This window comes from Cottoperca gobio, chromosome 7 (genome assembly GCF_900634415.1).
Source record: "Cottoperca gobio chromosome 7, fCotGob3.1, whole genome shotgun sequence".
Lineage (NCBI taxonomy): Eukaryota > Metazoa > Chordata > Actinopteri > Perciformes > Bovichtidae > Cottoperca > Cottoperca gobio.
In genome coordinates, this window is record NC_041361.1 from 3,624,228 (window position 1) to 3,647,776 (window position 23,549).

The 23,549-nt window shown below is 38.7% G+C and overlaps 3 protein-coding genes across 3 annotated transcripts; 2 read left to right on the forward strand and 1 right to left on the reverse strand.

Annotated features, from left to right (window-relative positions):
• The first annotated feature begins 409 nt into the window (after positions 1-409).
• Positions 410-2,464, forward strand: LOC115011147 (chondroitin proteoglycan 2-like). Its single transcript, XM_029436138.1, has 4 exons — positions 410-442; positions 610-685; positions 1,184-1,210; positions 1,395-2,464. The coding sequence occupies exons 2-4, from the start codon at positions 661-663 to the stop codon at positions 2,054-2,056; spliced, it is 714 nt and encodes a 237-aa protein (XP_029291998.1). The 5' UTR covers positions 410-442; positions 610-660; the 3' UTR covers positions 2,057-2,464.
• Positions 2,465-8,683: 6,219 nt separating this feature from the next.
• On the forward strand, positions 8,684-12,227 carry LOC115011140 (chitotriosidase-1-like). Its single transcript, XM_029436121.1, has 11 exons — positions 8,684-8,708; positions 9,204-9,230; positions 9,381-9,585; positions 9,695-9,751; positions 9,800-9,973; positions 10,102-10,218; positions 10,310-10,433; positions 10,508-10,698; positions 10,821-10,938; positions 11,074-11,203; positions 11,477-12,227. The coding sequence occupies exons 1-11, from the start codon at positions 8,684-8,686 to the stop codon at positions 11,998-12,000; spliced, it is 1,692 nt and encodes a 563-aa protein (XP_029291981.1). The 3' UTR covers positions 12,001-12,227.
• A 703-nt stretch (positions 12,228-12,930) lies between these two features.
• On the reverse strand, positions 12,931-18,107 carry LOC115011139 (acidic mammalian chitinase-like). The gene is made up of 13 exons (XM_029436119.1): positions 18,074-18,107; positions 17,882-17,926; positions 17,336-17,367; positions 16,692-16,718; positions 16,337-16,541; positions 16,171-16,227; positions 15,515-15,680; positions 15,263-15,387; positions 15,048-15,171; positions 14,791-14,973; positions 14,550-14,666; positions 14,285-14,414; positions 12,931-14,010 (listed from the first exon to the last, which is right to left on the reverse strand). The coding sequence occupies exons 3-13, from the start codon at positions 17,358-17,360 to the stop codon at positions 13,478-13,480; spliced, it is 1,692 nt and encodes a 563-aa protein (XP_029291979.1). The 5' UTR covers positions 17,361-17,367; positions 17,882-17,926; positions 18,074-18,107; the 3' UTR covers positions 12,931-13,477.
• Positions 18,108-23,549: the final 5,442 nt, after the last annotated feature.

The following is a 23,549-nucleotide window of genomic DNA, read 5'->3' on the forward strand; positions in this document are numbered from 1 at the left end:
TCTATTTCTTTGTTCACTTAGTAAAGATGTTGAGTTTTACGCAAGCAAGTTTCACTGACATGAATAGGCAACAAACATATAATAAAGTAAGACATTAAAAAACACAGTCTGTGTTGTTTGCCGCTGTCCTTTTGTTGTTCTTTAACTGCATATTGTTGCTTAATCTTTCAAAATCAACAGTTTTGAGTCTGAATGGGTATCTAGTGGTATCGTGCTAATATAATGACTATAATTGTAATTAAAAGTAAATAGGGCCTGGCATGACGTGGCTTTGTTTTATTGTCCAAGATTCCATCAGCATCGAACATTGCGTTCATTGTCACAACCCAATTACTGCCGCACCCTGTCAGCTGTCTATCCGTTATATAAGAGCACAGTCCGACAACTGTCAGTCATCAGTCAGAGAAGAGCGACAGCATATGCTTCTTTCACCATTATATCTGTAAGTATCTCTTTCTCTTATTTAAACAAATGACATTAATAATGTCTTAGTTGTTGCTATGTATTGCTTTAGCTGCTCCATCTCTCTAACTTGCTAAACTAAACACAGCATCTTTTGATTTTGATCTACTTCATGTTATTATAGTTGTGTGTTTCTTTTTTTTTCAGCTGAAAATTGAACATTTGTTTTCTATTTGTGCTCATCCACAACGTGACAACATGTCCAAGCTCACTGTAACTGCAGGTAAGGCAAGCTGGTCAAGTAAAAGTTTACGTAAAGGGTCAGTTCATCCATATGATAAAGACTTAATTACCTCTGGTGGTATTTAACCATACAGATAGTTTGTGTCTCTCTGATTACAGTGAAAGTGAAATGGAATTTGATTTGTGGTGCTTTCCACTGAATAATTGGATTTAGAGAATACAATGGCAACTCTTTCCAGAAACAGTGTCCCCATTACTCTGGATTATCCATACAACATGTACAGTGTTGATTATCAGGAGTACACATTGTTGTTGATTTCTTTTAAATATAAAACAAAATTCCATTTGCCTCCAATGTTTTGGGGTAAAAGCTGAAATGTCAGAGAGTAATATCAAATGAATCTGGACAAACCTATCTGTAAAGCTGGAGACCTATAGAAGAAGGTGAGAAAACCTTTGTTTGTTTTTATTTTATATTGTGATTAGGCTGAACTGACTTGTTTGTAACCCAACACTAACCAGTCTGTTCTCTTTGAAGGGCTCTGTTTGATCATCGCCAGCTTGGGTAAGTTTATAAAGTACAATAATCATAATAAACAGTATTATTAGCAGAGAACTAATGTACCCTATTCAACAATTGTTATCAAACAAGGATCTTGATATCATTTATGTTTTCAAAAACTAATTAAAACCATCATGATTTCTTTCCATTATCACAATTTCTGACTATCTGATCTGATTCTTTACAGCTACAACCGGTTTAGCAGATACTCCTGTACCATTCTGTAATGGAAAGGACCCTGGGTTCTACGCCAACGCTGCTGATCCACATTGTTTTTACAACTGTTATGGTGCAACAACCTTCCTCGAACACTGCTCAGCAGGTTTGGTCTTCAACCAAGTGATCAACAACTGTGACTATCCCCAGAATACTGGAACATTCTGTGTTGGAAAGGATGATGGGCAATACTCCAACACTGCTGATCCACATTCTTTTTACAACTGTGGTGGTAAAAGAACCTTCCTCCAATACTGCCCACCAGGTTTGATCTTTAACGAAGAGGACAACTGCTGTGGTTATCCCAAGTCATCCACTCCGACAAATACTGGAACATTCTGTGTTAGAAAGACTGATGGGCGCTACGTCAACCTTAATGACCCAACCAGTTTTTACGAATGTTTGAATCAGATAACATACAACAATATATGTACAACAGGGTTGGTCTTCAAGCAAACCTGTGGCCCTCCCAAGTTACCTTCTACAAACTCATGTACTGCCAATAATGGACACTTTGCTAACGCTAATGACCCAACAACATTTTTCAACTGTGGGAATGGGAAGTGCACTATCCAAAAATGCTCAGCAGGTTTGATCTTTAAACAAAGCTGCACGTGCTGTGACCATCCCTAGTCATCCACTCCGACAGATACTGTAAACCTCTGTGATGGAAAGAAATATGGGTACTACATCCAGCTTGATGACTCATATTTTTCACATTTGGCTTACAGGTAGAAAAATTGCTTTATAATGGTACTGCTGGGTTTTATAGGCCTGACTTATATACACTTATTTCAATACATTTTCAAACACAATTCATGTATCAAATGTTCGGCACTAATATTTTCAGATTGATTTCCATCAGCTCCCTGTGCCTGCGTACATGTTAAAGTGGAAATGTCCAACCATCCATATCTATCAATATACATTTAATCTGACAGGCTTTACTTATTTTATTAGTTATTGTTGGTGTTTCTAATTCTGTTGCATCGGTGTGCTCTTGTTCGTTTATATTTTATGTTTAATAAAATCACGCATCAATAAAATACCACCAGTTTCCCAGAGAATTTCTTATACATTTTGCATCTTCAAGAGCACTTTTATTTGTGTTGTAATATAGTCCTGCAGTATTTCACAGTTGTACTGTATCAAGGTCATTAAAGGTTAATTTGATTGATTATGCCAATGTAGGATGCCAAAGGAACTGCTTAACTGGCCCATTTTATTTTGTATTATTGCTCTTGCTATTGTCACAATTATGCATGTGTTTCTACTTCCTCTCTTAAGTCTTAATGTGAACACATTAAGGGAACATGAATATATAGATAACGTATGTATCAGTGCAATTAACAAAACAAACTTCATTTAGTGGATAAACTGTGGCCTGCATTTGGTGTATATAAAACGTTTATCTTTGCAGTAATAATTTCAGTTGATTACCATCACAAATGTTATTACTGATGGTTTCTAGACCTTCAAGGGTCTCTGGACTGCTGTTATTAACTTTATGAAAGTGCTTAGCCATATGGTAATCCATATTAGCTTTTCTGATCGCATACTTATGCTAAGAGATTCTGTCTTTCAGTCGTCTCTTCGTCCGGCCTATGTAAAAGCAACCACAGGTACAAGATAAACAGTATACAACAAATGTAGTGTTACAGCTAATAAATGTTTTGATCTCATACACCTTTTTAGTCTTAAAGTCACTGAATTGCTTACATTTTTACATATTAGCACACTGGTTGCAAAGACACATTTGTAAGTATCCTTTAATGGTTGATGAGGCCAAATCTTTTTCTTATTAGTAGCAGGGAGATGGCAAGGCACTGACCTGTCATGTATGTGTGTATATGATTTTAGGCTGAAGGCCATCTATAAGTGTATCTTAGAGGGAGGATGGGGTATTGCATGTTCCTAAGGAAGGGGGAGAGCAAGAAGAGGTCAATCTGATTGAAAAGTAGCAGGTGGGCTATTTAGCCCCCCGCCTGGTGTAATAAACACATGAAAGGCTCATGAACGAGCTGATGTCCTCCCAAACCAACAGGATATCATACCAGAGACCTGAGTCAGAGGAATGTGACATACAGGGCCTCTTTTTTGATTTATAGTTTCAACTGTATATAAACTGGGACACAAGTGTTTGGAACCCGGTGCTTTTCTCCAGAGAACGTATTCAAGAGTTTGCTTTATACTTATGTGTAAAATAAACTCCATTCGTATCAAGACTTTAAAGACCTCTTCAGTGACTTATTTTCTTGTTGATTTATTACGCTAAGATTAAATAAGACCAGAAATACAATAGTTTTAAGAACGTGATCGTAGGAGGAGATCTTGTTTCTCACCTCTGGCCCTGAGAACATATTTCTTCCACGACACATCCCATATCCTACACAGAATTAAAATAAAATGCTAGACTCCCTGTTGACGGTGGTGTTCCGCCGGAAATTAAATTGTTTTTAACCACACACACACACACACACACACCCGGACACACACACTCAGAGACACACACATACACAAGTATGTCGAGGTAGCGTTTGCTCCAAAAGCTAAGTTATTGTGTCTCTGAATGTCATGTTTGTTTGCTGATGGCAAAGCTGATTCAACTGAAATGGACAACAGTTTAACAGAAAATAAACAGACTGAATGTTCAATTGGAAACCTTTTGTATCAGAACTTTTATTCAGCATACATGATAAACACGTGCATCAATTATTACAGTACAGGTCATTTAGCAGATGCTCTTATCCAGAGCGACTTACAGTGAACTAACTACAGAGACAGTCTCCCTGGAGCAACTCAGGGTTAAGTACCTTGCTCAAGGGCACAATGGTGGCAGACCTGGTATTGAACTCACAACCTTCTGGTGTTCTGAAGACCACTAGGCCACCACCACCAATTATGTAAACTAGATGGCACCTAAGTGTTGGCTTAGCATCTATAATTAAGTCAAAAACTTTTCCTCGTTTGGAGAGTGGAAAGGAGTTTCTTCACGTTTGAGGATGAATGCACGGATTGAGGAGCCAGACGGGCGAGAGGTTTGGACCGCTTTGTAAGCTGCATCCAATAAGGGAAGTAAGGTCATTCAGACCGATGCATTTTTGGATCCTTGAAGTTCAGCTACATTCTGTTCATAAGATCTCATGCAGAAGTTGAATATTACAGGAAAAATAACTAATTTTCTTCTGAAAACTACGGGACAGAAAAAAGTAATTCCAGCTTACTCCTTATTTGGGCATCCAAATCAAATCAAATGATGGTCGGGTTCGGCTTACTTGACATGGTGCTTCATGTTCATTTTAGTGAAACATGGTTTAATAATAACTAAATAAAAATGATGGACCTAACTGTGAGTGTGTGATTTCAGCAGTTCATCACATATTCACTGCGCTTGGGGCCACACTCTAGTGTAGATGAATTGGTGGAATTGTACTTCAGGATCAGTTTTAGTAACAGTGAAATTACTTATTGTGCATTCACACGGTGTGGTAATAAATATTAGGAAGAGATTGTGTCGTACTGTTCCGTAGGAGAAACTTTTTAAAACTTTTGTTATGACATTCCTATGGTATACCATAATAGATGTTTTTTAAGACTTTTGTAAGGCATTAGAACAGCATACTATACCATGACTTTTTAATGACATTTGTATGGTATACTATAATATGACTTTTCTCTGACTTTTTCATGTCATTAGAAGATGTCACATCTATTGTTTTATATCTATGCTAGCGCCAAGATGTCTGCTCGGCTGCATCAACCGGGCCCGAATCAACTTCACTTGTCTCACTTGTTGCTGCATGTAAAGTGTGACAAGTGTATCCTCCCATCCATGTCTGTCAATACACCAGGGGTCGGGAACCTATGGCTCGCGAGCCATATATGGCTCTTTCGATAACGCGATATGGCTCGCAGACAATTTTGAGCTGACATTTTTTAACTTAACAAGTAATAAACAATTATACTGTGTCATTTTAAAGTAAAACATTTAGCAGCAGATTTGTTTTTAGTTCTCCCCTCTCCTTTCCTCCGCTGTGTGTGTGTGTGTGTGTGTGTGTGCGTGTGTGTATGTGTAGGGGGCGGAGCCCCGCCCGTCGCGAGACTGCGCAAAACAAGCAGTAGACCGGGGGGTCAAACTCATTCACAGAGGGCCAACATTAAAAACTGGGACTACGTGGAGGGCCAAACACGGTCCACATGTATTGAACAGGGTACACATAAAGTGATCAGCAGAATGCTGTCGGGAACACAGCGGTGGAGATGTTTGTCAGTGTTTTGAAACACGTAGTGACCAAAGTTTCCTTCTGCATCAGTCTCCCACAGGCAGCTCGGCATCATACATGTCTGTGATCACACGGCCCTGAAGCTGCAGGTTTAACAGTGAGATGCTTCGTTATGTCGCACAAACAGTCCAGCTCACATCGTCCCAGAGATCTGTGGTGTGTTTCCCTTTTCTTTCCAAAAACTTTCATTTCATTCACTAATTTAGATTATTCCTCAAATGTATTTTCCCGTAGTTGTGCCATGCATTGATTTAATTACCAAAACTGGCGGGCCAGTTATGACAGACATATGACATTTTCTCGCTGGTCGGATATAATTGCCTTGAGTTTGACCCCCGTGCAGTAAACACTGAAACGTGCACATAAATGAGATAAATAACGTAAGCGTTTAGTTTATTTAATAAAAGAGCACCTGTTCAATGCAACATTGATACCGCTATTAGTACTCGGAGACGTGTTATTCTTAAAAAATGCACACGTAAAGTTGCATTCAAATTTATATGGCTCTCAAGGAAATACATAAAAAAAATATTTGGCTTTTATGGCTCTCCCAGCCAAAAAGGTTCACGACCCCTGCAATACACAATCGTGGCAGTGGGGTGTGGTTAGGGTGCCGGCTGCTGGTAGAAAGGTGGGAGTGACCCAGCTGCAGATCAGACAGCTGTACAGAATCAGGTTATTATAGTTTATTATAGTCACATGATATAAGCATGGTGGTAACCTGGTTCTGGTCTCTTGCAGTAGGCTGGGTCCGAGTAGAAGCCAAGAGACATTTAAGTTGTGATTGTTTGTGAGGCCTGTTGTTACGTTCCAGACAGGTTGTGTTTTGGTCTTGCTGTATTACTTTCTCTCCTCCCCCTCTTCTCTCACCTGTGCTGTAATTAGGTGGTGATTACCTGATTGGCTGACCTATCAGGAGGAAGGGCCCTCAATAAAGGAGGACCAGGAAGAGCTGGTCTGATCTCTTCATCCTGCGTCATGGTCTGAAAGAAGCATATGCTGTCGCTCAAGCTGGGGAACAATAGTCTGTATAGGGGGGGAAGAAAGGAAAATAAGTGGGAAGAAGGGGGGGGGAAGAAAAGAGAGAAAGAAGAGGGAAAGAGAAGGAAATACGATTCTGTAGCACACATTTTCACCCCTATGGCATACCCTAGTATTTAAATTAAAAAAATGATTTTGTATGTATTTCTGGAGGAGGAAAACCCGTCCACAAGGTTGCTGGTCCAGCAGGATTGATGTTTATAATATGTACAATAGAAGTGCATGTGTTGTCCGTTAAAACTTGAATTCATTCAACATATTGACTTATAAGACTTGTGCAATGCAGTTAACTGTCAAAGCATTAGTATTACATACAACTTTGCTAGTCAATATATTATACTTCCTATTCATTTGTAGATTCTTTATATCTTACAAGTTCATTGATTAAATATTTTGATCAGGGATAGTTTTTGCTGTGTTCTCTTGAATAATAATTGTCTTGGTTTCATCAGGGTGGTGTCTGAGGCCGTTTCAAGTTTCCTTATACACAGTCTATTCAGATCATGTGACCATGGACCATGTCACCATGGATACCAAATATGCAGGATGATGATGTTATTTTGCATACTTACTCCTCCTCATGCCTGATTTATGGACTGTATATAAGGAAACCAGAAGTGGCCTCAGACGCCAACCTGATAAAGGCAAGTACATCTTTGTTGAATAAAACATAATGTAAAGGAGAAGACTTGTGCAATTTGTTTGAATTCTTATGGACCTGTATTGAAGCTCGCCATGGTTTGCACCTGACGTCTTTGACCAAAGCAAATTCTGTGTGTGTGTGTGTGTGTGTGTGTGTGCGTGTGTGTGTTCGTTCCACGTAAAGACTTCTTTGTTAGAAACACTAGTTTAGCAGGTTGTTGCCACCTCTGTATGTGTTTTACACCCTTCCTCACCCTTACCTTAGAGAGTTCATTGGAACCAGTTTCATGTTTGCAATAAATGATTATACACGTTCACTTCTACTCTGACTTGATCAATCATTGGTTGTTGTGTTATTGTCTCCAGCTTCCCCTAGCCGCTAGGTGTCACAGGTGTTACGTCCCCAAGGTGACGCTAGGGCCTAGCGTCACCTTGGGGACGTAACATCTGTGTTACATGTTATAGCCGGAAAGGCTAGTGAACATTAAAACCCTGTTTGTCTGTGGCACCTTAACCACAACCTACTGCCACAACAATATTATTTCAATATTTTATTTATGAATAGATAATACAAACTTCTACAATTTATTTGCAATTGTTGTTCAGTACCTGGTAATTGTAGGTGTTTCTGTGTTGTGCTATTAAAATCTATCATTTAATCTGACATGCCATACTTAATTACATGTTTGTTGACTATGTCATTGAAACTTTCCTCCTTACTTTGCCTAAGAGGGCCCAAAGAAAATCCTCTTTCCTGGGACTATTTCTTCACCTTAATGTTTCCTTCAAAAAATACAAAAAATCAAAGTAAAATTCTAAAAGGTTAAAACAAATGGAGAGAATCATACAGTTAGAGCAGATGTAGAGCTAAAAGGATTATTATGTGACTTCCTTTGAGGAAAAAACTTCACAATTCAGGAGCAAAGTAACAACATCAGCGTTGTGCTGTTGATCTGGTGTACCGGGGAAATGTTTTTACAGGCTGTCCGACCCTGTCTGTCTGTTTACTGTGTGCCTGTCATTCAGGTGCGCATGAGAGCGTGCGGCAGGCATGTTCCCAATCAAGTTATTTAAACTTGTTCTTACGTCATAGGCTCCACCACAGACTGTCCCGTTGCTGCTGTTACAGCTGTAAAAAAGTGGATGAAATAGTTTTCAGTGTCACAACCCTCGACCTATACTGTGCGTTTAATATTATTTTATTTATAATGTTATTATAGTTGTGTGTTTCTTTTTTTTTCAGCTGAAAATTGAACATTTGTTTTCTATTTGTGCTCATCCAAAACGTGACAACATGTGCAAGCTCACTGTAACTGCAGGTAAGGCAAGCTAGTCAAGTAAAAGTTTACTTAAAGGGTCAGTTCATCCATATGATAAAGACTTAATTACCTCTGGTGGTATTTAACCATACAGATAGTTTGTGTCTCTCTGATTACAGTGAAAGTGAAATGGAATTTGATTTGTGGTGCTTTCCACTGAATAATTGGATTTAGAGAATACAATGGCAACTCTTTCCAGAAACAGTGTCCCCATTACTCTGGATTATCCATACAACATGTACAGTGTTGATTATCCGGAGTACACATTGCTGTTGATTTAAAAAAATATATAAAACAAAATTCCATTTGTCTCCAATGTTTTGGGGTAAAAGCTGAAATCTAAGAGAGTAATATCCAATTGATCTGGACAAATAAAGCCAAACCTATCTGTAAAGCTGGAGACCTGTAGAAGAAAGTGTATTTTATATTGTGATTTTAATTAACTTGTTAAACTTTGTTCGTAACCCAATACTAACCAGTCTGTTTTCTTTAAAGGTCTATGTTTGATCCTCGCCAGCTTGGGTAAGTTTATAAAGTACATTAATCATAATCAGTCTTAGTGGCAGAGGAATAATGTACCCTACTCCACAATTGTTGTTAAACAAGGATCTTAATATAATTAATGTTTTCAAAAACTAATTAATACCATCATGATTTCTTTCCATCTCTCAGCCTCTTCCTCCAGGCTAGTCTGTTACTATAACAGCGATGCTGAAAATAGAGAAGACAAGGGGAAGTTCATGGTTTCAGATATCGATCCGAACAAATGTACTCACCTGATCTATGCCTTTGCTGGTATTAATAACGCAAATGAGCTGGTCCCCACCAATGAAAATGACATAGCACACTATCAGTCCTTTAATGCACTCAAGACCAGGTCAGTTCTTAAACCTGTCAGAATACGTTTTAAATTTTGTGTAAAACAATTGCAAACTATACTTTTGTGTTTTGTAAACAATTAATATTGAACTTTTATGCCTGCACAGAAATGTACAGCTCAAAACCCTGTTGTCGGTCGGTGGCTTGGACTTCAACAACAGAAAGTAAGTTACTTAAATGAACATGTAGGCCTTTTCTGCGTCAGGGCAAAGATTCAGGAAAAAAGTGTCAGGAAAACGAAGAAGAACATCCTTCATCCAGTCTGCTATCACACTACTGAGAGACAATGGGTTTGATGGGCTCAACATTGACTGGAGGAACCCCGCAGGAGCTGGAAGCAGATCAAGAGACAAACAGAGATTCACACGGCTGTGCAGGGTAAGATTCTGAAATTCTTTTCTGCAACAAACACATTCAGAAATATGCCATACTGTATGTACACCGTGTAGGAAAATATTAGATTTTGTATTTAACAGAGAGTGAACCATGCTTCTGTGTTGTATAGGAGCTCAAAAGAGGCCTTTGTCGCTGAGGGAACAGCAACTAACCGTGACAGCTTAATGGTTACTGCTAGTGTCTCTGCTGAGAAAGACACCATCGATTTCAGTTATGATGTCCCAAAGATTGCAGAGTAAAACTAATTTAATGTAATTCTTGACATTATACCCATGATTAGCTGTCGTCATGTTTTGGTAAACTTGATCTTCTCTGCATTTTATCAGAAACCTGGATTTCATTAATGTGCTGACATTTGACTTTCGCGCCGACTTGGAAAGTGTCACAGGACATCACAGCTCCTTGTACAAGGGATCCCAGGACACTGGAGATGACATCTTCTGGAACACTGTAAGTACAGGGATTAAACTACCTCATCACATTTATATTCAGACATGTCTTCTAATTCTTTTTTCACTTTCTAGGATTATGCAATGCAATATTGGACACATCAGGGAGCACCTACAGAACAGCTAAACATGGGGTTAGCGGCATACGGGCGAACCTTTGAGCTCTCATCTGCATCCAGTGGTGTTGGAGCACCAGCCAATGGTCCTGGTGAAGAAGGCCGCTACACCGATGAAGAGGGATTCTTGTCCTATTATGAGGTTAAACTGTAAATAAAAATCAAATGACATCAATCGTCTTATTATAGACCAACCAATTTTACTGTATTGTGTGCAAAAAAATTCTGTTTATGTTAATATATTAAATTTAACTGACCCTTTTTTTTTTCAGACTTGCCTTAAATCTTGAAGGAGTAACAACCCATCTGATTACTGATCAGAGAGTTATATATGCAACGAAAGAAAATCTGTGGGTTGGATTTGACAACAAAGGCAGCCTTGATAATAAGGTAATCATTTGTTTCATTACAACTATTGCTCACTAATTAATTAACAAATTACTGGTTGTACACACGACTGGTTGCATAGATATTTTTGATAACAGGACTTAGGTCGTTAAAAGATTTTGTCCCTCATCTTCTCAGGTCAGTTACATAAAAGCTCACAAATTTGGAGGAGCCGTTGTCTGGTCTCTGGACCTGGATGACTTTAAAGATCACTGTGGAGATGGCAACTACCCCTTAATCAGCCACCTGCATAGTCTGCTGGTGTTAGGTAACCAAAATGTGAAACATTAAAATCCTATCCTGTCATGTGGTTTCCACTGTGTACTTGATTGAATGCTATTAGCTTTGATGGAATCACCTTTTATTAACTGTATTACATTGTATTAAGCAGAGAGAAAATGTGTGTTCTTTCTATATAGAAATCGCAACAGTCATACTCAGTGATATACAAATAGTATGTCATGATAAAACAAGGTTAATGAGCAATTCACACAATTTCTGATATCTGATCTGATTTTTCCGTGTTTTCCTGGCTTTGCAGATACAACTCCTTCTGGAAACCTCTGTGAAGGAAGGAGCGATGGGCAATACCCCAACCATGATGATCCAAATGCTTTTAACATCTGTGGTGATGAAATAGCCTACCTGCAACACTGCCAACCAAATTTGGTCTATAACCAAGAGTGCAACTGCTGTGACTATCCCAATTCAGCCACTCCGACAAATACTGAGAATACTGGAACATTCTGTGTTGGAAAGGATGATGGGCACTACGCCAACCCTGCTGATCCACATTCTTTTTACAACTGTGGTCATGACATAACCCACCTCCAATACTGCCAACCAAATTTGATCTTTAACGAAGAGGACAACTGCTGTGGCCATCCCGAGTCACCCACTCCGACAAATACTGGAACACTCTGTGGTAAAAAGGTTGATGGGCACTACGCCAACCCTGATAACCCAAACAGTTTTTACCAATGTGCTGGTGAGAAAACATACACCAAGAACTGCGCTGTGGACTTGATCTTCAAGCAAAGCTGCACGTGCTGTGACCATCCCTAGTCATCCACTCCGACAGATACTGTAAACCTCTGTGATGGAACGAAATATGGGTACTACATCCAGCTTGATGACTCATATTTTTCACATTTGGCTTACAGGTAGAAAAATTGCTTTATAATGGTACTGCTGGGTTTTATAGGCCTGACTTATATACACTTATTTCAATACATTTTAAAACACAATTCATGTATCAAATGTGAATATTTGTGTGTTTCTGAGTTTAAAGTTTTAACGCCTGTGATGAAATTGTACATATTTGTTTATGTTGATAGAATGATCAAAAGGGAGGAATGTAATAGAAAGTTTCATATTTCCAAGTTACATTTTTCTTGTTTCATACTTTGTTCAATGAACTTCTGTCTTTCCCAGCATATCTCTGTAACTTTATTTGTATGCCCGCCCTGACTATTCTACTTGTGTTTATCCCAAATGGGTGAATCTTCTTCCCCTCCCCTCGCTACTCACTGTTGTATGTCTATCTAACACCTGCAACTTTGGGAACTTTCCATACACCCCCCTTCTCTACTATCTGTCACTGTCTGAATCCTCCACCCCCTCCCTTCTCTACTCACTGACTTTTAGGGTCAACTGTGTCAATCTTCCACCCCTATTTCTCCTTACAGTCTGTAAAATACATGAACACATTTTATCGGGGTTCTTCCTCATACAGACTGCTTGCACTCTGTATAAATGATGATCCTTCTTTGCAAAGAATAAATACTCCAAAGACAAGCTTATTTCTCAAGAATCTTCATTTCAGTATTATATACTTCACTGGTAATTTGTATAAGGACTTAATTAAAACTTTCCACCACACTTGGTGTGTCTTTTATCATACACAACACCTGATAGATAAAGCACAACCAACATGGAACAACCAAATGTTGAATAAATATGAAAGAAATTCTCTGGGAAACTGGTGGTATTTTATTGATGCGTGATTTTATTAAACATAAAATATAAACGAACAAGAGCACACCGATGCAACAGAATTAGAAACACCAACAATAACTAATAAAATAAGTAAAGCCTGTCAGATTAAATGTATATTGATAGATATGGATGGTTGGACATTTCCACTTTAACATGTACGCAGTCTCAAATCAAAGACAGTATATGTAACTAAATGTGTAAAGGTTTGATGTCATGTCAATGCATCATTTGATCTTTTTCTAACTGAAAATAGGAAGTACAAGAGATTTAATCATTTTCTCATTGTTTTGGCATTTCAATGGGCACAGGGAGCTGATGGAAATCAATCTGAAAATATTAGTGCCGAACATTTGATACATGAATTGTGTTTTAAAATGTATTGAAATAAGTGTATATAAGTCAGGCCTATAAAACCCAGCAGTACCATTATAAAGCAATTTTTCTACCTGTAAGCCAAATGTGAAAAATATGAGTCATCAAGCTGGATGTAGTACCCATATTTCTTTCCATCACAGAGGTTTACAGTATCTGTCGGAGTGGATGACTAGGGATGGTCACAGCACGTGCAGCTTTGCTTGAAGATCAAGCCCACAGCGCAGTTCTTGGTGTATGTTATCTTATTAGCACATTGGTGAAAACTGTTTGGGTCATCAGGGTTGGCGTAGTGCCCATCATCCTTTCCATCACAGAATTTTCCAGTATTCTCAGTATTTGTCGGAGTGGCTGAATCGGGAAAGTCACAGCACGTGCAGCTTTGCTTGAAGATCAAGCCCACAGCGCAGTTCTTGGTGTATGTTATCTTATTAGCACATTGGTGAAAACTGTTTGGGTCATCAGGGTTGGCGTAGTGCCCATCATCCTTTCCATCACAGAATTTTCCAGTATTCTCAGTATTTGTCGGAGTGGCTGAATCGGGATAGTCACAGCAGTTGCACTCTTGGTTATAGACCAAATTTGGTTGGCAGTGTTGCAGGTAGGCTATTTCATTACCACAGTTGTTAAAAGCATTTGGATCATCATGGTTGGGGTATTGCCCATCGCTCCTTCCTTCACAGAGGTTTCCAGAAGGAGTTGTATCTGCAAAGCCAGGAAAACACGGAAAAATCAGATCAGATATCAGAAATTGTGTGAATTGCTCATTAACCTTGTTTTATCATGACATACTATTTGTATATCACTGAGTATGACTGTTGTGATTTCTATATAGAAAGAACACACATTTTCTCTCTGCTTAATACAATGTAATACAGTTAATAAAAGGTGATTCCTATCAAAGCTAATAGCATTCAATCAAGTACACAGTGGAAACCACATGACAGGATAGGATTTTAATGTTTCACATTTTGGTTACCTAACACCAGCAGACTATGCAGGTGGCTGATTAAGGGGTAGTTGCCATCTCCACAGTGATCTTTAAAGTCATCCAGGTCCAGAGACCAGACAACGGCTCCTCCAAATTTGTGAGCTTTTATGTAACTGACCTGAGAAGATGAGGGACAAAATCTTTTAACGACCTAAGTCATGTTATCAAAAATATCTATGCAACCAGTCGTGTGTACAACCAGTAATTTGTTAATTAATTAGTGAGCAATAGTTGTAATGAAACAAATGATTACCTTATTATCAAGGCTGCCTTTGTTGTCAAATCCAACCCACAGATTTTCTTTCGTTGCATATATAACTCTCTGATCAGTAATCAGATGGGTTGTTACTCCTTCAAGTTTAAGGCAAATCTGAAAAAAGGGTCAGTTAAATGTAATATATTAACATTTTTTTGCACACAATACAGTAAAATTGGTTGGTCTATAATAAGACGATTGATGTCATTTGATTTTTATTCACAGTTTACAGGTTTACCTCATAATAGGACAAGAATCCCTCTTCATCGGTGTAGCGGCCTTCTTCACCAAGACCATTGGCTGGTGCTCCAACACCACTGGATGCAGATGAGAGCTCAAAGGTTCGCCCGTATGCCGCTAACCCCATGTTTAGCTGTTCTGTAGGTGCTCCCTGATCTGTCCAATATTGCATTGCATAATCCTAGAAAGTGAAAAAAGAATTAGAAGACATGTCTGAATATAAATGTGATGAGGTAGTTTAATCCCTGTACTTACAGTGTTCCAGAAGATGTCATCTCCAGTGTCCTGGGATCCCTTGTACAAGGGGCTGTGATGTCCTGTGACACTTTCCAAGTCGGCGCGAAAGTCAAATGTCAGCACATTAATGAAATCCAGGTTTCTGATAAAATGCAGAGAAGATCAAGTTTACCAAAACATGACGATAGCTAATCATGGGTATAATGTCAAGAATTACATTAAATTAGTTTTACTTTGCAATCTTTGGGACATCATAACTGAAATCGATGGTGTCTTTCTCAGCAGAGACACTAGCAGTAACCATTAAGCTGTCACGGTTAGTTGCTGTTCCCTCAGCGACAAAGGCCTTTTTGAGCTCCTATACAACACAGAAGCATGGTTCACTCTCTGTTAAATACAAAATCTAATATTTTCCTACACGGTGTACATACAGTATGGCATATTTCTGAATGTGTTTGTTGCAGAAAAGAATTTCAGAATCTTACCCTGCACAGCCGTGTGAATCTCCGTTTGTCTCTTGATCTGCTTCCAGCTCCTGCGGGGTTCCTCCAGTCAATGTTGAGCCCATCAAACCCATTGTCTCTCAGTAGTGTGATAGCAGACTGGATGAAGGGTGTTCTTCTTCGTTTTCCTGTCACCATTTTCCTGAATCTAGTAAACATTTGAACAAAACAGTGCTCTCAAGAAGACACTCAACATACTGAATTTAAGCGTTAGCACAAACTCAAAGAGCAACAAAAAGCTCAAAATCACGTGTGTAAAGACAGCTGTAGGCGAATGGTCTAATAACCATAAAATACCAGCACCTTACCTTGTGCTACCTAATTTGTAAGAAACCATGCACCATGCATGCTGTATAACGCATACAAATAGAGGATCAATGTGAAAAGCAGGTTTCATGGTGAGGAAAATACAAACATATTGAAGTGCTGCTTATATTTATTTTTCTGGTTTGTTTGTTTATATATTTATTTTTGTGTCACTCACTCTGTCAAGCGGCTTTGAGTTACTAGAAAAGCACTATACAAGTCTAATAATGTATTATCATCATTATCATCATCATCATCATCATCATCATCATCATCATACCTGTCTTTGCCCTGACGCAGAAAAGGCCTACATGTTCATTTAAGTAACTTACTTTCTGTTGTTGAAGTCCAAGCCACCGACCGACAACAGGGTTTTGAGCTGTACATTTCTGTGCAGGCATAAAAGTTCAATATTAATTGTTTACAAAACACAAAAGTATAGTTTGTAATTGTTTTACACAAAATTTAAAACGTATTCTGACAGGTTTAAGAACTGACCTGGTCTTGAGTGCATTAAAGGACTGATAGTGTGCTATGTCATTTTCATTGGTGGGGACCAGCTCATTTGCGTTATTAATACCAGCAAAGGAATAGATCAGGTGAGTACATTTGTTCGGATCGATATCTGAAACCATGAACTTCCCCTTGTCTTCTCTATTTTCAGCATCGCTGTTATAGTAACAGACTAGCCTGGAGGAAGAGGCTGAGAGATGGAAAGAAATCAGGATGGTTTTAATTAGTTTTTGAAAACATTAATTATATTAAGATCCTTGTTTGACAACAATTGTGGAGTAGGGTACATTATTCCTCTGCTACTAAGACTGATTATGATTAATGTACTTTATAAACTCACCCAAGCTGGCGAGGATCAAACAGAGACCTTCAAAGAAAACAGACTGGTTAGTATTGGGTTACGAACAAAGCTTAACAAGTCAGTTCAGCCAAATAGAAAAAAAATAATAATAATCCACACAACACATACAGTATGGATTGTCCAGAGTAATGGGAACAGTGTTTCTGTAAAGAATTGTCAGTGGATCGTTGTGGGGTTAAACCACATTAAATTCACTCTCACTGTAATCCAAGACACAAAACATGGGTAAATTGGAAAAAGTGCATTCAGTACAGTGCAGACCAGGTGTTTCTGGCTCTGGGGCAGGGCTCCAGACAAACCTTTTTCACCACCGTGGAACTACCCCGGAAAAGAGAACCCAGAGTATATCTGAGTTAGCTGATGTTTCTTACAATTTTATGTTTAGTTTATGTAAAGCATTTTGTTATCAAGTTGCGGTGGTGCCCCCTCCCCTATTAGCCGTGGACAAACAGAGATTTCACTCATTCACACACACAACCTACTGCATGATCCCCTGGCTGAGATAACAAAACAAGAACTATCTGCACGGCTAGAGACCACTGACGTTAAGTCAGGAAATGTGTTTTTGTGATTTGGATGAACTGATCCTTTAAGGAAACATTTAATTGACCAGCGTGACTTACTTGCAGTGAGAGCGAGCTTGCACATGTTGTCACTATGTGGATAAGCAGAAATAAAAAAAGTTGTTCAACATGGAGCTGAAAAAAAACTGCACATCTTTAATCAATTCTAGTTCATTTCCAAAACTATTCATTCTGTCAAGGTCAAGTGCTTTCTTCAATATGATGTAGATCTGCCTTTTGTGTCAACATTAAAAACTGAACTGCAGTCAGAGTTAGACTGTAACAGACTTTTTCTTTAAAATTGTGTCTCTGAGCAAGCTCTGAATTAAGTCACTTTCTTATACAATATAACTTGTATGTACAGATAATTTACAACATAGACAGCAGCGTACACCAGCGACACAAAGCAATGTTTAAAAAAAGGTGTTTGGTCGTCCTGTGGCAAAGCTTACATTTACTAACTCTCAATGAATCGTGGCAAAAGCCAATCAGTAAATTGCTACAGAATGGTCCACTGAGTATTTTAGCAGTTTAAAGACACTTGTCACTGTAATATGGTGTACATTTAGACACTCTTTCTACTGGACCCCTAATATTTTCACTTACCTTTATCAGGGTAGTAAGTAGATTCAATCAGTGATCAAATATCATCTGGAATCATTGAATAACATGTCAGATTATTAGACAGTTAGTTGGAGCGATGAAGCTATTTGAAGAAGGTATAGCAATATACATAGCAACAACTAAGAAATTAATGAAAATGTGGTTTAATAAAATTAGAGTAAAAAGGATACTTACCAAGACAATGGTCAAATGAGCAGATACTGTCTCCCTACTTTGACTGATGTCTGGCTTCAATGCTTTAAATAGGGCTGACACCTGGTATGATAGGGTGGGGCTAATTAATGAACGCATTCACACACACTGATTGTAACATCAAGTCACATTCCTTATTGCTGACTAACCTTCTTGGCAATAATCCTTATCTGCATTTTGAACTAGAAAAAAAATGTCAACTCATGGGCCGGGCACTTTAGACGTTGAATTCAAAGGTAGCCGCAGGAAGCGGAACAACTGGATTAACGTTTGGAAACTCTACGTTACTAAGGCAAAACAGCCCTGTTGATGGTTACAGAAAAAGGCTATAATTAGTATTCAGACCAACAGCAGCATTGTTATGTAATGTACATCTAATTACACAGGGATTAAAATCAGCCAACAAGAGCAGACCCACAAAAAAAGGTTAGCTTCAATCTCAAAGAAAGCAATTATTGTCATAATGAGCAACAGCAGAAAGCATTGGGGCAAAAATATATATCGTTAAATGCGGATGATATTCTATTATATTTATCAAAGCCAGAACAATCGTTATCAGCTCTATTGGAATTATTGGGAAAATATGGAACAGTATCAGGTTTTAAAGTTAGCAAGGAGTTAAGTAACAGAGGTAACGCCATTATTTAAAATTTGACTGTTGCTCACTTCAGAGCCAGTTTGATTGGGAGTTGACCAAGAAACACATAAAGTACCTAGGTGTGCTAATTTTAAACAATCTGGATGAAATGTATAAGATTAACTATATCCCCGCACTCTATGCTTACTTATTTATTACCTTATATGAAACTATAATATTGGGCTGCATGACTAAGACTGCAGAAGCAAGGGTTTAAATAATCCTGTATTAGATAAATAATAAATATAAATAAATAAATAATGATGTATTACCTTTGGATTTAATTTATGTGGAATGAGAAACCTTTGGAAAATTCAAAAATACGCAATTATACTTCACTATGTAGGAATATGTACTGTCGTCATACATTTGTGACTTGGAATAAGTGTTTTTCAACGTATTCTCCTATGTGGAAGAAGCCAGCATTGCCTTCTGTATTTAGAGAAAGTATTTTTTAGAGAAAGAAATTGAATTTCTTTAATAGAAGAAAATAAGAACAACCCCAGGTTTCTTTTCAGCACTGTAGCCAGGCTGACAGAGAGCCACAGCTCTACAGAGCCTTCTGTTCCTATATCTCTCAGTAGTGACGACTTCATGAGTTTCTTTAACGATAAAATTATAATTATTAGAGACAAAATTAATCTCCTCCTGACCTCAATTGGTAATGACTTAACTTCAACTGTTGGAATTTTAAAAACATCTGTAACTCCTGAAATATATCTAGACTGTTTTACTCCAATCAACCTTAACCAACTAACTTCAACAATCTCATCGTCTAAACCATCAACCTGTCTTTTAGACCCGATTCCAACTAAACTGTTTAAAGAAGTTTTACCCTTAATTAACACTTCGTTATTAAATATGATCAACCTGTCTCTATTATCTGGCTACGTACCAAAATCCTTTAAAGTAGCTGTAATAAAACCTCTTCTTAAAAAGCCTAGTCTTGATCCAGAGGTTTTAGCCAACTATAGGCCGATATCTAATCTACCCTTTCTCGCTAAAATCCTTGAGAAAGCAGTCGCAAAACAGTTGTGTGACTTTTTACATAATAATAGTTTATTTGAGGTTTTTCAATCTGGATTTAGAGTTCATCATAGCACAGAGACGGCACTGGTGAAAGTTACCAATGACCTTCTATTGGCATCAGACAAAGGACTCTTGTCTCTGTTCTTGTCTTGTTAGACCTCAGTGCTGCTTTTGACACTGTTGATCATGACATTCTACTACAGAGACTGGAACATTGTGTTGGCATAAAAGGAACCGCACTAAGCTGGTTCAAGTCCTATTTATCTGAGCGATAAACGATAAATCCTCCATGACAGCCAAAGTCAGTCTTGGAGTTCCGCAGGGTTCTGTACTTGGACCGATTCTATTCACCTTATATATGCTTCCTTTGGGCAATATTATAAGGAACCACTCTATAAACTTTCATTGTTATGCGGATGATACCCAATTATATCTATCAATTAAACCAGACGAAACCAATCAATTGGCTAAACTTCAAGCATGCCTCAAGGACATAAAAACTTGGATGTCTATCAACTTTTTGATGTTAAACACAGACAAAACTGAAGTTATTATACTTGGCCCTAAACGCCTCCGAAACGCATTTTCTAATGACATAGAAGCTCTGGATGGCATTAACTTGGCCTCCAGCACCACTGTAAGGAATCTTGGCGTCATCTTTGATCAAGATCTGTCGTTTAACTCCCACATAAAACAAATCTCAAGGACTGCCTTCTTTCATCTACGTAACATTGCAAAAATAAGACACATCCTGTCTCAAAATGATGCAGAAAAACTAGTCCATGCATTTGTTACTTCAAGGCTGGATTACTGCAACTCATTGTTATCAGGTTGTCCCAAAAAGTCACTTAAGACTCTTCAGTTGATCCAAAATGCAGCGGCACGTGTATTGACTAGAACAAGGAAACGGGATCATATTACTCCTGTATTAGCTGCACTGCACTGGCTCCCGGTAAAATACAGAATAGAATTCAAAATCCTTCTCCTGACTTACAAATCAATTAATGGTCAGGCTCCAGTATATCTTAAAGACCTCATAGTACCTTATAAACCAACTAGAGCATTACGCTCCCAGACTGCAGGGTTACTTGTGGTTCCTAGAGTCTCTAAGAGTACAATGGGAGCCAGAGCCTTCAGCTATCAAGCTCCTCTCCAGTGGAACCAGCTTCCAGTTTGTGTTCGGGAGGCAGACACACTCTCCACATTTAAAAGTAGGCTAAAGACTTTCCTTTTTGATAAAGCTTATAGTTAGGGCTTGCTCAGGTTTGCCCTGGATCAGCCCCTAGTTATGCTGCTATAGGCTTAGACTGCCGGGGGACACCTCCCTGCTCTCTTCCTTCTCTTCCTCTCTCCTCCCCTCCCCTCTCTTCTTCTCCCTCTCTATCTGTATGCATTTATGTAAATGTATGTTACTAACTCACCATCCGGGGTATCATCCCCGGAGTGTCTGTCTCTCATGTGGCAGGTTGCCACTGATAAAGTTTACGTCAGGATCATGAATCGTGACAGCGCCTACTGACCTGGTCCTGCTGGACACCGGGAAGCCTTTTTGACATTTTCCTGGATTCATCCATACTTTCTATTTCTTTTTTTTTCAACACAATATAATTTCTGTCAAATGTTGTATTTGTACTATGTTGTTTATCCTGTACACACGACATCTATTGCACGTCTGTCCGTCCTGGGAGAGGGATCCTCCTCAGTTGCTCTCTCTGAGGTTTCTTCCATTTTTTCCCCTTTAATTTTGGGGTTTCTTTTAGGAAGTTTTTCCTTGTGCGATGCGAGGGTCTAAGGACAGAGGATGTCGTAACCTGTACAGTCTGTAAAGCACACTGAGACAAATGTATAATTTGTGATATTGGGCTATACAAATACATTTGATTTGATTTGATTTGATTTAATGTAATTTTTGATTTATAATAATCTTGTGCGCACAAGATAGTTAACTTTTAATAATAATAAAAAAGTCACCTTACAGGACCTTCCTCTGTACAAACCAAATTCAATTCACTGTCATTGAAACCTGAGAGACCAAAACATGGGTAAACAAAACAAAAGGTGTGGCTAGAAGCCACTGGAGGTAGGTGAGAAAATATGTGTTTTTGGTATTTGGGTCAACAAGAAACATTTACTTGTCCTGCTTGTCTTACCTGTAGTTAGAGTGAGAACATGTTGTTATATAATTATTATAATTATAATTAGTATGATTATTATTAATTTGTTGCCAAAATAGAATTTGTGTCCATCAGTGACAGCACGCACCTAGCTGCTGCCAGTGTGTGCTTCGTACTCAGAAAAGTATTGGCACACTTCATTTAATACATGTTTCACACAGCTGGTGTATATTTTCATATAAGATGTAGGGAAAGGAAATATATCTAGACTGCTTTACTGCAATCGATCTTAACCAACTAACTTAATCAACAATTTCGTCGTCTAAGCCATTGACCTGTCTTTTAGACCCAATTACAACTGTTTAAAGACATTTTACCCTTAATTAACACCTCGTTATTAAATGTGCTCAACCTGTCTTTATAATCTGGCTATGTAACACAATCCTTTAAAGTAGCTGTAATAAAATCTCTTCCTAAAAAGTCCAGTCATGATCCAGACGTTTTAGCCAACTATAGGCCAATTCTCTTCTCTTTCTTGCTACAAATCCTTGAGAAAGCAGTCGCAAAACAGTTGTGTGGTTTGTTTGAGGTTTTTCAGGCTGGATTTAGAGTAGATTATATCACAGAGACGGCACTGGTGAAAGGTGCCAATGACCTTGTATTGGCATCAGACAAAGGACTTGTCTCTGTTCTTGTCTTGTTAGACCTCAGTGCTGCTTTCAACCATGACATTCTATTACAGAGACTGGAACATTTCATTGGCATAAAAGGAACCGCAGTAAGCAGGTCTAAGTCCTATTTATCTGAGCGATCTCAGTTTGTACAACAAGGTTCTGTACTTGGACCTATTCTATTCACCTTATATATGCTTCCTTTAGGCAATATTATAAGGAACCACTCTATAAACTTTCATTGTTATGCGGATGACACCCAATTATATATCTATTAGGTCTCGGCCTGTTCGTTAGATGTTTTGTGTTGTGTCCTGTTTTATTTTGTTAATTACCTGTTCTCTGTTGTTTCTACTTCCTACCCCCAGGTGTTCCCAATCTGTTCGTTAGTGTCCTCACCTGTGTCTCGTTCCCTCTCACTTCTTGGTGTGTATTTAGAGTCTGTTTTGTTATTCTCTCGTTGCCAGTTAGTCTTCGTACTTCGATGTCAAGAGTTCCAGCATTAGTCCCGTCTTCTTGTTTCCCAAGCGTTTGATTCCCCGGCTTCCTCGACCTTGTTTCTGTGACTCGATTCTGCCCTTACCTTGTCTGCTGTGCTGTTACGCTGAGTATCTGCCCGTGTACCAAACATGTTTCCGTGACCCGACTCTGCTCCTGGATTACCCCTTGATACTCTGTATGTTCAACTGTCTATGCGTGTACCATAGCAACTGCAATGTTTTCAGTAAAGACCAGTTCCATTCAACATTTATCTGCCTCTGTGTCATGCAATTGAGTCCCACCTCCCTTTCTTGTTGTATCGTACTGTTACAGTACGAACTGGCCAAAGACATGGACTCAGCCGACTCAGAGAAGGTTAAGACGGTGGTCAAGGCATTCGTCTCCACAATCTGGATGAGCAGCTGTCATCTCTGTGCGTCGGAGTAAGGACTCTGACAATCAGACGGCATTCCAGAACGACATAGGTGGACCAGCTGGCCAAGCAGCTCCAACAGCTGGGGACATGC